This window comes from Etheostoma spectabile, chromosome 6 (assembly GCF_008692095.1).
Source record: "Etheostoma spectabile isolate EspeVRDwgs_2016 chromosome 6, UIUC_Espe_1.0, whole genome shotgun sequence".
Lineage (NCBI taxonomy): Eukaryota > Metazoa > Chordata > Actinopteri > Perciformes > Percidae > Etheostoma > Etheostoma spectabile.
Genome location: NC_045738.1, coordinates 21,599,026 through 21,614,513, shown reverse-complemented (window position 1 = coordinate 21,614,513; position 15,488 = coordinate 21,599,026). Strand labels below are relative to the sequence as shown.

At 41.8% G+C, this 15,488-nt stretch overlaps 1 protein-coding gene across 4 annotated transcripts in view; it reads left to right on the top strand.

Moving 5' to 3' along the window:
- Positions 1–15,488, top strand: part of vps13b (vacuolar protein sorting 13 homolog B) — a 354,534-nt gene that overhangs the window by 256,074 nt on the left and 82,972 nt on the right. For all 4 annotated transcript variants that reach the window (XR_004332501.1, XR_004332502.1, XM_032519244.1 and 1 more), the window contains exons 39-41: positions 8,756–8,958; positions 10,293–10,512; positions 13,621–13,805. Coding sequence is in view for 2 of the 4 variants with exons in the window: in XM_032519244.1 (XP_032375135.1) it covers positions 8,756–8,958; positions 10,293–10,512; positions 13,621–13,805 (608 nt within the window). In the remaining 2 variants the exon portion in view is untranslated. The remainder of the gene's footprint in view (positions 1–8,755; positions 8,959–10,292; positions 10,513–13,620; positions 13,806–15,488) is intronic.

Sequence of the window (15,488 nt, the reverse complement as noted above, 5' to 3'; positions counted from 1 at the left end):
CCCCCCCCCCTTGTTTGTTGAAGAATATGTGATGTGTCTCTGCCTTTTTGGACAATTTGACACACTGTCATTCACTCACACTGGGAACCAAATACCAGACTTGATTTTAGTTTTATTTGGAATAGTGCAGTTTTTTTACACATGCTAGCAAAGCCCTCATCTGCCAAAAACAAGGTTTGTCAGTAAACTGTAAAGTGAGATGTTTGTGTTAGTCTTGGATCTAAAGTTGTTGCGAGACTCTGTGTGTGTGCGCGTACGTGCGCGCGGGCGTATGTGCATATGCGTGTGTATTTGATGGCAAGGTGTATGTGTGTGTTAGGGCCCAAGAGAGAAAGATATCTTTGTGTGTGTGCGTGTGTGAGAGCGAGATGTTTGTTTTTGTGTTCGGACCAAACCCTAACCCTTCATCATCAACACTGACTATTATCCAGAAGGCATTACTGTGTTTCCATTCGAACAATCAGAACTGCTAATGTAAATTAAAAAGCTTCCAATTTCTCTGTGCTGTTGGGTGTGAGCCGAGGCACTGTTTTTTTTTTTTGGCATATCTTCTAAATTTGACAGCAGATGGGAAGAGAAAAGATGAAAGAGGGTCAGGGGCTGACATGCAGGAGGTAACAAGGAACACTCATTATTTTGTGAGTAGATGTTTTGTACCCCAGTACCACTGAGCAACACATCCCCTGTTGGCTGGGGTTGCAGGGGGACGAGCACAGAGCTGGAACTGGGCTCCCTAAGTGCCTGCATCTGTTTGACAGATGTTGTTATATTGGGTTACTTCAGATAAAATGATTGTCGAAAATGTTAATTAAAACCTCAAACAATTTGCACTTTGTTTACTCAAATCTGCATAACTGCACAGTGACACAATACTCAGCGCTGCTGCCCCGCTCTGATTTTCACCAGCTTTTCAGCGTTCTTTCATCTTTGATGTGTTGACTTCGATAAACACAGTTGAAACTGCAATGGAAAAAGAAATAGAGTTCAGAGACAATTGTACTAATATGAAAGCTAATCCCCTCCCACTCACTTTGCTTTCACATGAATCTACTATTTATTGTCTTTTTGCTTCCTTTGCACATAGAAATACGTTTCAAAAGATTTGTTAAGAGTAGTTTTCTTTGATTTGTTTACAGTAAACACAGCGAATGGAGATTCATGTGCAGTGAGCTGTCTTTTCATTGATATTGTTTACCCCACAGTTACCAGCACCTTGACACAGATCCACAGCTCAGCCCTTAAGATATTATAATTTGACTGGATGCAAATAGAACTATTGGGATCAGGACCCCAGGTGTTTATTGACATCCATTGGATCAGTTATCCCCAGTTTGGCTCCAAACTCTTTGAAATAGTGTTTGTTGTTATGGTCCAAAAAACACAACATCATCTCTGTCTGTTCTGAACAAGACATTATAATAACTGCCATAAAACTAATGCTGTCATCCTGTGTGTACCAGAGGTTTCATTTAACTCCTCATGTATCATGTTTAAGTGCTCTCTGAAATACCTGAGAGGTTTAAGATCCTGTATGTAGATCTCATTATTGGCCCTGGTATTTCATCTCTTTGCCTCATATCTGAGAGCACGTTAAAACTTCCTGTGGAGGATTTTAGTGTACATGGCACCAAATGCCCACAAAGAGGATTTTTGTTGCATGGGAAACTGTATTTTTAAACAGGTGTCAGACGTTCTCCCACTGAATAACATGTTTGCCTCACCCAGTTGTCTTCTTCTTTTTCTTGCTTGATAACTTTACCACTCTTAGAGGTCTTTGTCACAACACACACAAGGATTTTCCCTGAGGGCTTCTTCACATAGTGTTTCCAGATTTTGTTGCCATCGAAAGGAGACAAACTGTCTCCAATTACACAGACTGATCGCTGGTGACAAGAGATGTATCTGCTGACTTTTAGCCTTAGCTGCACTGCCTCCATCACTCAGCACTCTGGCCTCTCCAGTCCGCTCTGTACCTCAGAAAATGGATACCTTACAAAGATAAAGGTTAGGATTCCCGTTCTGTTAGGTTGAGCGTTTGAGCTGCCACAATAAGTCAGCTGGAATGACCCCCCTGGGAGAGGCTGTACATGAGAGATGTAAGACAGGAGAATGCAGTATTACTACCGCTCTACAGTATGCACACTACTGTTGTTGCTGCTGCTGCTGTGTCTCTGCTGGTCCTCTGTGGCAGTCTGAGATTGATAGAGCACATCCTGAGCAGACCTCAGGATGATGCCAGTGTGCAAAGAGAAACAGGAGAGGGAGAAAGAGGGAAGCGGGAGGTTGCTAAAAATATAGAATTAGAGTGAGAGAGTAGGAAAAGTCAGATAAAAGAAATTCTAGAAATTTACATGATTAGACAAAGAAAATTAAGCAGAACGAGTTATATAGTGAAGTGAAAGAACAGGTGAATGAGTTGTAGGACAGAGGAGCAAAAACACGTCTGTCAAAAAACAAAATTAGATATTATACAGGACAGAAAGGGAAAGCAGAAGACAGGCAGACTATGTATGAGCAGTAACAGGGGTCTCTTTGGTATAATGCCATTACACTCACCCCCACCCCACCCTGTCTTCGTCAGCGTACATCCATAGCTACAAACGGGGTGAAGACCCTGTCTTCCACCCCCCCTCCATCATCCATGGAACATCTGGGGCTCTGTACCTGGTCATGGCAGCCCCCTCTGCCAGGGGACAAGATGGAGAGAGAGGGGATTAGGTTGACAGTGAGGTGTGTTACCAGATCCTGTGTTAATGAAAAGCAAGTGGAAGCCCCACATTCCTCCCTCCCGTCCACGGCTCACCACTCCCCAAGGTAGGGGGGCATTTATAGTTCAATGAAAGAAAGGAGGGGGGCAGCCTGAGAGAGAGAACATATGTCTTAAGGTCTATGAAACAAGACCCTCCCTAATCTCTCAGCTCTCCATCAGACTGCCCATAGAGTGCCCCCGATTTCCTAAGAACACACACATACGTATGGACATGCCCTGTTACTAGTGCACACTTTTTCATATGCATGCAACAACTTACACACATATACAGTACACACAAAGCTTTCTCCTTGGTCCTTTGCCTATGCGGACCCCCTGCTGCCTTCACGGTGATTTACTCCAGCACACTTGTAAAGGAAAACTTCTGTTCGTAGAACAAAGTTAAAGCTACCCATTATTTATTTGTCTCTTTATTTTTTTCCCAAGTTTTATTTTGTTTCCCTGGCCAATCTCTTGAGTTACGATCATGTCAGTTTGTTTACTCTGCTGAAAGAAAGCCACTCTTTTCCATTTATCATATTATTTCTGTTTCAATAGTCAGGGAAAAGCAGGCATGGGAAAAGCCAAACATGACGAGATTTATATTTGGAAATACACCCTGCCGTGATTTGGCAAGTCAACCCAACTAATATATTGTTTTCAATGCATTAATAATAGAAATGGATAACAGAGAAGACATAGGGGGAAAAAAAAACGTCCGGCAAGGTGTTTGACACACACACACACACACACACACACACACACACACACACACACTCACACACACACACACACACACACACACACACGGCTGCAGATTTGAGATCAAGATGTATTACAGTTAGTTGGTCAGAGACATGAAGTGTAAAAAAGCTCTGGGATGGTGGTAATTGAATATCAGAAACAAATAAGAGTTTGAAGTCTTTTTTGGACAATAGTCTTTGTAAAATGTTGAGAACTCATATTCTGTGGATCATTGGTGGCTCTCAGCATAGAGCCAGTTGTACAATGTTAGCGCTGCGAGCAACGATTACTTTAATTAGCGATCAATATGATAAATCCTTTTTAAAGTTATTAATGTCAGAATATAGTTTTGTCACAGTTTCCTACTGGCCAAGGCGACCTCATCAGATTGCATACTGTGTCCAACCAATACTCAAACATAAAACTAAGAAATGCTGCAAATATTCACAATTTGGAGGAGACTGTGCAGAATGCAATATTAGATTGAAAAATTACTTTAAGGATTAATTAGTAAAAAAGTTGCCTATTATTTTTAAGTCAATCAACTGATTGACTAATGTACTTTTAGCTCTAGTACATATCCGGTATAATACTAGCAACAAGTACAAAGACCCAACTGTTATTAAAATGTGCTTACTACTCTCAGTAGTGGGCTACATTCAATATGTGATCTTAAAACCTGAATGTATCTCCTTGTGAAAACTCTATAGATTAGTTTTAAAAGGAGCATTTCTGCTAAAATCTCGTTGTTTCTTTAATTGTTAAACATGTATATGATGCATGTCCTGTTACAGGAGGTCAACACAGACATGAAACTGCGTACCCACATAAGACTTGATCAAACTGAGCCCAGTTCCTATTGCCAAATTTTTGACCTGAACCTAAACAGACCCAACATTATATGATGTTATTTCTACTTTTTCACAAATAAAAAATAACTGGCCTGGAAACGCTCATAATATTAGCCTACACAGACAAAGGCTCTGCGGCCAACCAGCACAAGCGCAAGTGGCTTACAAAGTGAAACAAAGGTATATGCTCAGTATAAAAAATATTACACAAATTGCAGCTGAAATTATCTGCATTAACATGGCTGGTATCTCAAACTGTCATAATCCAGAAAAAAACTATGTGCAAGCACAATCAAAGGTTATTTAAGGCCATAAAGTTCAATAATAACAAAGTGTGTCCTGAATCAGTGGAGATTTTAAAAAGCCCCCCTTTAGCAATATTGTGCTTGATTTTATCAGGTAGGGAGCGTTAGTTTGCCAGGTTAATGTAACGAATAACAATGGTCTAAATTTGCTGTTTTGTTCACTTTTCCCGCTGGGCACTGCATATTCTACTTGCAACATATCCCACAGACACATGTTCACACAGACACAGACCGTTGGAGCAGCCAGAGAGAAAGAGAGCGATTCCTTATTAAATTACATTTGAAAATTACCAAAACCAAAACCACACCAGGCCTGAAGCTGTATTAAATAAGATGGCCCGAATTCGACCTAAAACCCGATAATTTGTCAGCGCCCATCAGGCTTAAATTGGCTAGCAGAATGGCATACGGTGAAAATTCCAAGTGTGGGAATAAGATCTTGCAGCATTATCTTCATACATGTCGTCTATGTTGAGATCACATGAAGAGTTCATTATTAAGAAATGAAAACACATCTACCATACATAATTTGCTGTGTTTGCTAATGTGTTGCAACTTTCATTGAACCCATATGTAACTTATCAACACTCATCGGTTACTGTGTACCGGCTTGGATGACGCATAGCTCCTTGCATTGTGCCATTTTGGCCGACGGTGTCCCCTGCTATGAAACCAGTTTCCTCTAGTGTCCTATAGTGGTCTTGTGGTGAGGTATAGTGTATTTCTGTGGTGAGTGACAGTATATTACTTCTATTACTCTTACCATCCCAGACAGTCTTCGGGGGCCTCTGCTAGTTAGGTAATGACTCCTTTAGGTTTCTTCTAATTGATACCAGTGCATCCTGGGGTATAAATCAGCCAGGCAGTGGTCAGATAACGGCTGCCAGGGAGAAACCGACACGGTAAATCAATGTCTCAGATTCTATCTAATCTTACCCAAGAGTTTGCCAGAAATGTATTTCACTTTAGGAAGATTTCCATCCAGTCTATATTCCCCACCACCCACTTTGGCTGTTTAAATATCGTACATGGATTGGTACACTGAAGTACTTTCAATGTACTGCTCTTTGTCTTGGGCATATCATGTGTACTACTTGGTACTTGCTTACTTATGGCTAAAAATAGTGTTAAATGAATATTTAATTTAATATTTAGAAAAACTGTGTGTGTGCCTGCATGCGTGCCATTTTCAAATGCAAGGATCTATTTCATGTAGCGCAATCTGAGCCAGTCAACTAAACCCCAAAACACAAGTGGAGCCACCTCAAATACCTCCAAAACAACAGCTGCCCATTTGCTCCCGTGTCTTTCCGCCTGTAAGTGAGTGTGTATGTCTTAGTGGCATAAAACAATTTTCTATGTTATGTTATAGTGATTGGTGTCTGTAAAATGTCTTTGTATTTCTGGGGCGTGTGTGCACATGTTTATCTGTGTTTGTCTGTTATGGTGCACATCTGTATTAAGTGGTCATCGGATAACTGTCTCTACACTGGCCTCCAATATTTATCATCTCTCTTACTGCTGAGGTCTAAGGTTGTTGGTGTTGCTTATTTTCCTCCCATCAATCTAATGCTCTTTTTGGTTTCTCTCATTTATCTTTGTCCATGTTATTTGTTTCTTTCATTGCTCTCTCTTCCCAGTTGTCTCTTGCTTCATGTGGCTTTACCCATCATCTGCAAATATGTTACATACTCTATTTAAGTGAACGCAGGTATTGCCTGCCTCATCCTCCAATACTTTCCCAACTTTTTTTTCCTTTAACATTCCCTCCACCCCGCCCCTTCTTATGGCAGTAATTCACAGCTGAGCAATGTAATTTATTTGGGCCTTCTGCTGACACATCTCTGGAAACCAACCTAAATAGCAGTACTTCGCCATACAGGGCAAAAGCAGGGATTAAGAGAGCATGGAGAAATGTGCCCCTGACTATTATTCAGCCTAGATGGAAGAATGGAGCTAGATGAAGAAAGAAAGGGATTCCCCTCATTAAAACCACTCCCAATTAGGTTGATTATTAAGAGTGCTGGCTACTCGCTTTTGCACCAGGATGCTGCGGTCAAATGGACTGTAAATGACGCATGGTGAGACTGGAGAGAACACTTTGATACACATTGTAAATGTGTGCGCAAATGTGTGTGTGGGTGTATTTGTTTCCACTTGTTCACCTGGGTGTGCATGGTTGTGCATATGCATTAACATCTGCATATATGCAGGCATTTTTTCCAGTGTGTGTCTATTTACATGTGCTTGTGTCTCCATTTATACGTGTGTGAATGAAAGAGCCTCCATTTACCAAACCAGTTTAGGAGTTCCCTTGTGCTGTCTAATAAATCCTAGCCATGAAAATAAACCTGATGTCCACAGTTCAGTAAGTGATCTCCAACAGCTCTCTCTGCACTGCAACACCAGAAGATATTAGCAGGTAAACTGCCAACTTGCATCAACAATGTCTTTCCTGAGAGAAATGAGTCATCTCGGTATGATATTTCCCCCCCAGAATGATTTATACAAGAAAACCCATCATTTCATCCAACTCCCCTGTTGTGTTATTGCGCTGTAATGTTGAATAAAATGTTCCTTTGTCAGTTTACCAAGCCTGGAAAGATGTGAGCATGCCTGCGTGAAATATCTTCATCAAATCCTAGCTATATATATATTTATATATACCATGGATTTGCTACATTTATAACTGGGGTGTCAGGTGTTTTATCCACAGGAAATAACAATACAAAATAAATAATTTGATAATATTGTACGAAGAGTTGTTTAAGGACAAGCCAGTTTCATATAATAACTTGTGGGTGTTAATTTTCAGTTTTACAAAAGGTTAACCCTTGTAATGTAGAGATGCCTCTGTTTGTTACATTTACAAAAAAATGCTGTTTAATAGAAACTAACTACCTAATAATACCTACAGTTAGGGACTGAAACAGGTGTGTTGCTACTTTGTTTTACTTTCCCAGACTAACAAGCGGTCTGGAGTGAGAATTTCTGGAGTTAAAAAGCAATTTTAAAGAGCCTTTTCTCAGGGCGTTGTTAGTCATGTAGGTTTGAGGTTTCCAAGTGGGCTGCTGCTGATGTAGCTTTAACTGACCAGATCAGCCCTCCCATGTCAACGACTAGTAGAGGGAGTTTCAGTGCACTGATTTATGGGACCAAAAGACCATGTTCAATACAGCCTGTGACCACAGTGACACATCTCTGTTTTAATGGAAAGGACAGAGAATACTGTCCTTATTAAGTTGGGGCTTTTGCTACTTTTGGTTCTTTCAGGATGAGTGGGTGTTTGGCTTCTCTGTCTGGGTCCCATCAGGATTTTCTCCATGTCATAAGTCTGCTAAACCTTTTAGTTTACCAGATCACAGAACCTGAATCCATACAGGTTTAAGTTTAAGAGCCCAGAACACCTCGGGTCAGAGACACACATGAGTTACATCTGCTCTTTCTATTAACTTATGGTTGCATGTTGTATGTTTTTAGCCTCAGAACCAAATAATGGTAAATTTTACAAAAGTCAAAGGCAGGGACAAATACTATAGTTTGCACATAATTGTTAAAGAGGAAAAATCCTGCTCTCCTCTTACAGAGGCAAATGTTTATGTTACTAACATCAAATGAGTAGGATAGTTTAGAGGCTAGTGATGTGGTTGATCTAATTGTACTGTATGTTTTGCTATTACATAGACAGACTGTTTTAATTGAACTTAGTATAAAAAAGAGGCAAGCATTCGTGCAACTGAATTTTGAGGTTAAATTGTGTATGTGTTTCAGTTTCATCTGGCCTGGTTGCACTTGTATCAATGAGCTGTGTTAGTTTTTATACATAATTAGAGATATCCATATTTTACTTTGAAACTAGTATTTATTTTAGACATTCCCCATCTATTTGAACCCTCTTTCTTCCTTTTTTCCCGCAATGTGTAATCAATAAATTAGTGACTGCTCCTACTTAATCCACAAACCACATAATGTAACATTGACAAGACATTTTTCCTCATCATAGTACAAATCATTTTTTGACATATCATTTACCTTCCGTTTTCCCTCTGTAGTGCCCCCCCTTGTGCTCCACATGCCATTCATTGCTACCGCTTCTCTCTTCCTAGATGCAGTTCAGTCTGCGTCATTGCAGCTGGAGCTGCAAGATTTGTTGGTGAGAACTGGGCTGAAGGACCGAAACCGTCTCCTGCTGGGGCCGTTCTCCTGCAGCACCTCCCTGGAGGCTCGGTGGTGTCGGCACAGCGGCAGCCCCGGACCTGAGCCCGGCCCCCCTAAACTGCTGCTGGACCTGAAGGGAGGCCTGCTGCAGGTTTGTACTGTATACCCATGACATCAATTCAGCACCATCAGTCACAAGTTGTATCCCCTGCACAGCTACAGTTTCTAGAGGCCAGGGTCAGATCAGCACCTGTACACCTGGTAAGAGTGAAGTGTCTTGCTCAAGGACACTTAAACCCAAGGGCTTGAATAAGGCTCTTCCAGTTAGAGAACAGCCTGGAATCAAGAGGCCATGCTGCTGCCCACTTAAACGTCATGTTGGCTTTAGTAGTTTAAATCATTTACCTAAGTAAAAGTACTAATACCACACTGTATTAATACTCTGTTACAAGTAAAAGTCCTGCATTGAAAAATCTTACTTCAGTTAAGGTTTGTATGTATCATCAGGAAAATGTACTTATAGTGTTAAAAGTAAGTAAGTACTCATTTCCAATATTAAAAAGCTATTTTAAGGGGGGAGGGTGTTATATCTTATGTGTGCCTTTTTCCTGTGAGAAGTTACATAATGTCAACACTGAAAAGTCCCTTTTCAATGTAACTAACTGAACACATTATTACTAATGTATTATTCCACATTACTTTTTCAGGGGGAACCCCCTACCCCTCCCCCATTTTCAATGGTTCTCTTAATGCTTTTATTGCGTGCCCATTAACAGAAACATGACTCCTAACTCAACACTTAATACGTAATCGTACATTTCCCACTGTAAATATTGGCGTTTGTGGTGTTTTAATCAAGTGCTGTGCAAAAACCGCCGGAATTCCTTCCGATTCCTTCTTCTCGTACTCTCTTTCCAGACACATGGGGGGGGGGGGGACGACATACCCAAATTTTCCTGTTTTTGAGAGTTTAGTCATAACCCACCCTTGCGAGCTAGTGAGAAGCAAGCAGGCAGCTCCATGTGTGAAGAGTTTTTGACTCAGAGATTCCTGGTCCTTAGTCCAAACCCCAGGCAGACCTTCTTTGATGGAGCACGAGCACGGGAAGGGGAATGCCGTGGCTAAGTAAAGAGGATGTGAGGTTGTGTTTTGAGCATGTGGGCAATGCTCAAAAGGATGTGAAGGGGTGAGGATGAGGGTTACCCTGACTGTTTCTCTTCCTGTTTTGAGAAGAGTGTTTAAATAATTGCACACGTAGGTATTTATGCATCATGAGTCTGTGTCACTCTCTGGCTTTTTCCTTATCACAGTCTGTTTTTTTGCTTCTTTCTTTACTTCCCCTATGTCTCTCTTTTTCTTTCATCCAATATACCCTAACCCTACACCTTGACTTCCCTGTTGGCCTCTGTCTCCTCTAATTCACCATCCCACTTTTCTTGCTGTTCACTCCCAACCACGTCACCCTCTGTGCTTCTGTCTCGACAGGTCTTCTGGGGGCAGGAACATCTGAGCTGCCTGAAGCTGGTGGAGGAGCACCTCCTAGTTTACCTAAACCTCCAGAAAGGCTCAGAGTCAGCTGATAACTGTTCCAAGGGCAAGGCCTGCTACACCCAGCCACCTCCATCTCCAGGCTCTCCCTCCCCCCGGACAGAGCACAGCTCAGATGACCTGCGTACAGGACATTTTCAATACATCCAGGACTCAGGTGAATATTTATACAATGTAAACTGATCATGTGCAGAGGGACTGATAGTGTAGCCAGGCTTATCCCTAGGTAAAACATTGGCTCCTATACTCAATAAATCCTATATCAAGTGTCTTGATTCATCCTCAGAAAAGCACCTTAATAGATGTTTTGGAGTAGCCCAGACTCCCTAAAGGTCAAACCTAGGTCAACGTTGAAATAATTTGAACTTTGAGCGCAGAGCAAAGCGGCAAATCTGAGCCGTGTGCGACGCCAGGGGTTGTGCAGTACAGAGTTGGGCGCCACCGCCCTCCCCATAGGAAATCAATGTAACGGCCAGTGTAAAGTGGTTGAGACCTTGGCGAGACCAATACAAGACCAGTGTAATTCCCACAGCGCTAGTGGAAAATGCTAACCAGAAAACAAATTAAGAATCTTCTTCATTCCCCTCTTTTATTACCATAAGTGTATCATGAGAAATGCCTTGATAAAATAATCAAAAGGCAGTTGTGGTCTTGACCAGTCTTGGAAAAATAATCCTGTGTCCGCTTTAGCTGAGACGAAGAAAAGACTGAGTAAGGCCTTCAAAATGTGGTCTTGAGACCAATCTTGACTAAGACCGATTGCGAGCACTACAACACTGCTGTTTGCTGGCATTTATAGCCTTAGTCGCAAAAAGCATTATCAGGCTCAGAGTAAAATAACATTACCTGGACATACATTTACCCTGCTATTTCTTGACCAGGTTTTCAAAATGCACAGCGCAGTGGTAAGCACTGGTCCCTGAATTCCATAGGATAAACAGTAACCATAGACAATCATTCAGAAACTCCTATAACTGAGTTGGTACTTCCTGAAAAAATGAACCTTTGTGCCAAAGTGAGATGTCACTTAAGATACACATCGCCTTAAATCAAAGTCAGATCAAAGCCTTCTGGGGAAAGAAGTTTCATCGGACATGTCTGCCTGGTTCCACTCTGAGTAGCATGCTGTTTATTCCCCCTCTTTGTGCTTTGTGTGTGCTGTCCTCTTAAGTGCACGCACGCAGACACACACAGGAACATTATACACAGAGGATCAAACTTCTCTCTGGCTGTAGACCAGCCGTCCACTCTGTCAGCTGTGGTTGAGGGTTTGTTTGTTGCACTGTTCCACTGGGCTTTGATGCATTTAATATGCTGGCTGAAACAGCAGAATGTACAGTAGTGAACTTGAACACAGAGCACAATCTGTCTGCAACATGTTGTCAACAGAAAGAGAAACCCGGGCCCCGGAGTACAGAAAACAACGAGTGGCCCCCAGGGGCCCGACACAGGGATGGATGGGATAGATGGACGGAGGAGGAGATGAAAGATGGATGCAGAGAAGGGCAGAGGGAGTCTCTGTCTGCAAAGCCTCATGAAAGTGTCTGTTTTTCTTTCATCCACCGTTTTGCAAAAGAACAATACACTGTCCACCTTCAAGTGGGCAGCTCATCGCTTCACCTAAAGGGAAAAATTAGCCCCAGACAGATTTTTGCTGCCACTTGAAATGTGTTTTGTGGAAAGAGACTCCCAGTGTTTGTACCTCCAAGGGCCAAGCAAAGCAGCAGTTCTCTGCTTGACTGTTTTTTTCAAATAAACATTTTTCCAAAGGACTTGAATCCCAAACAGCAGCCACGACTTAAGTCAAACACCACTCAGAAGTTTAGATCCAGTGTGATCCAGCTTTTGCAGGTGCTTGGCATGGTTCAATCACTGGCTGTTTACTCAATAGCAAAAATGTTTACTCAGCCACTTTGTTTATAGGCGGCATCTGAAAGCGTGGAAACATCCACCGTGATCTTTTAGGAGAGATTGTTTTGGAAGGTTTGGAATCCATAGTAGAAATAACAACGCAGCAACAAAGATACATGCAATTCAAAGTTACATTGTTTTGTTTTTTTTGTTTTCTTTGCCACATTCGGCAAAAAAATCGGGAAAAGAATGATTGGAACGTGATTTTTTTAAATATTCACATCAAAATCATAAGAATTTTCATCCCATTCTTTTCAACCTCTGCATGTTTCTTTCTTCAGCAAGCTTCTGTGAATGTTCAAGGATGCCAGTTAAGTCTTTAAACAGGCTTTTTGTTCTGAAATCTTGTGAAGAAGTGTCTTTGTGTGATACCAGAAGAGTGAGGCTCGGTTAACTAGTAATCTACTTTATCTCAAGATATAAAAATACATGGATTCCTTCCAGTTTATCCTCTGCTTTCCAGTAACATTCTTTTTTTATCCATCTGGTCAGCTATCATGTTTAATCCTTTTCTCCTCTTTTCTTTGTTTCCTTTCATCTATTCTCCTCACCCCATTTTCTTATTCTCTTACTTACACTACGGGCCCTATCTTTCACCTGGCGTGGCTCAAAGCTGTCTTTAAAGCTGCTAGTTTAAGACCGAAGCTGGTCTAAAACCTGGTCTAAAATTAATAACAGCATTTTATTGTTATTTTAACACCCCCTTAACACCCCCATCGTGCGCTTAGATCAATGAAGGTCCCATGACATGGTGCTCTTTGGATGCTTTTATATAGACCTTAGTGGTCCCCTAATACTGTATCTGAAGTCTCTTTTCCAAAATTCAACCTTGGTGCAGAATTAAAGCCACTAGAGCCAGTCCCACAATGAGCTTTCCTTAGTATTTGCCACTTGTGAGTCTGTAGCTTTTGAGGAGTAGAGAGGGGGCGCAAGGTGGAGGCTGGGGGTGTGGCCTTGACCTACTGCCACTTTGCTTGTTTGAAATCTATGATGTCTCTCTCTCATGGGTGAGCCAAATTCTCTGGGCGGGGAAAGCAGACAAAAGTGAGGTAACCTTTCCCCTTATGACCTCATAAGGGGCAAGATTCTAGATCGGCCCATATGAGCTTTAATTTTCCTGTAAGAAAGAGCAGGATACCCTGCTTAGGTTTACACCTATCAACATTTCTAGCCACTGGGGGATCATGGTCAGGCTGGGGGAACGCATATTAATGATTAAAAAAAAACTTCATAAAGTGAAGTTTTCATGCCATGGGACCTTTAAAATATGGTTTGCATGAGCATTACTTTCAGATTATCGACAGAGTAAAGTGAAGTAATTCTAATATTTTAGTTTATTCATCTTTTCTGGCAGGTTCCCAGAGAGTGCCAGGACCCCATGAGGTAGTGTTCTACAGCGAGACAGAGGAGAGCCCAGGGGTGATGCTTTGGAGGTACCCTGAACCCCGCGTCCTCACCTTTGTCAGGATAACTCCTGTCCCCTTCAACACCACAGAGGACCCTGAGATCAGCACTGCCGACCTGGGGGACGCCCTGCAGGTATAGACTGACACATACAATACATGTATCGCTTTTTCTCGCATTGTCAGACCTTCTTCCTTGCTACGGAGGAAGGTCTGGCCTAGTCCACACGGGCTCTGGTTTATTGCCATTCCTTTAAACCAATCACAATCGTCTTGGGCGGAAGCGGACGGAGCAACGGTGCCGCTGGAAAATAGTCTCGAGAAGAAACTTGTTTTTGTGGTACGTTCAAAAGTTGTTTTAGTCATGCAACAGAAAACTCAGATTGGTTAGGTAGTTTAGTAGTTTAGAATGCCAACACAAAAAAGCGGAGGGTGACAAACAACTGACCGAAATAAGGGACATATTGTGGAACCTCTGGCGGCACGAACCTATCCCATAAATGAAACACACTTCCAGGTGCTCTCTCTTCTATTTAAACTCCTCCATCTTTACTATTATTCTGAAAATCCTTCCATATTCCATATATAAATATGGAAACTTTAAGAAAGCACAGAATGATAATGTGTTAAGCAAACCAAATGTTTTATTAATTACTTGTATCAGGATGTGATCTGGTCTGGTTGTGTGAGTCCTGCTACTACTGTATAAAGAAGGCGAAAGACACCACTCATCTCTCTCACTGCTCTGCTTAACATCACCTGCAATGAAAGAGAAATAAACTAAGAGTTGGGCCGGGGGCCATTATAATTCCCATGACATGAGTCATGAGAACTTCCATACTCTATGTGTTATTGAATGACAGAGACCCTGCTGTCCCTCCAAACATGTAATACATGATCAGACAGCTGTGGAAGTCATCTAGTATGCTCTGGTGTGAATATCCAGGTGTCTCCAACCCCAGCTGAGGTTATAATTTGGCAGGCTGTAGCAGCTACTGAGTCTACAAGGCCTTAGTGGGGGACAGGACATCCCACTTTTCCTCCTATCACTCATCCTCCGCCTTTCCCTCCCCTGCCTCACTTTCCAGCTTATCATCCTCGAAGGCAAGCCAGGTCCCAAAGCACGTTCTTTCACATCCCCCTCCATAATCTTTCTTTATGCCTGGAGCAGAAATATGCTATTTTTAGGTCAAGTTCCCTGATACTATTACAACTAAAATCATTCTGTCTTAATTATTGACCGTGCAATTAGGAATGGAATTTATGAAAATACAATATGCAAAACATGTTCTTGTCATTCGGTTAGCTAAGCTTAACCCAGTTCCTGTGTGTGTGTGTGTGTGTGTGTGTGTGTGTGTGTGTGTGTGTGTGTGTGTGTGTGTGTGTGTGTGTGTGTGTGTGTGTGTGTGTGTGTGTGTGTGTGTGTGTGTGTGTGTGTGTGTGTGTCTGTGTGTGTGTCTGTGTGTGTGTCTGTCTGTCTGTCTGTCTGTCTGTCTGTCTGTCTGCATTTATTATATAGATCTAATATATATATCTAATGTTATTATATCATCCTGAATCAATGAATGCAAATTTGATTACATTCCCAGCCCATTTATAAGGACTTTTTAATTACATTTTTTTCAGCCTTGAGCTTAGGTTACCTTCCCTTTTCCTTTTCTTTCTGCTGCTTTCCTCCAGCTGCAGCCGACAGTTCTCATCACATGCTCCCTTTATCTCTCAGATTCTTTCCTGGACTCCCACAATCCTTTCACCTACACTGCAGATGTTTTCTTCTGTCTGTTTATGTCGGCCCAGGAGAGACAAGATATTGGAAGGT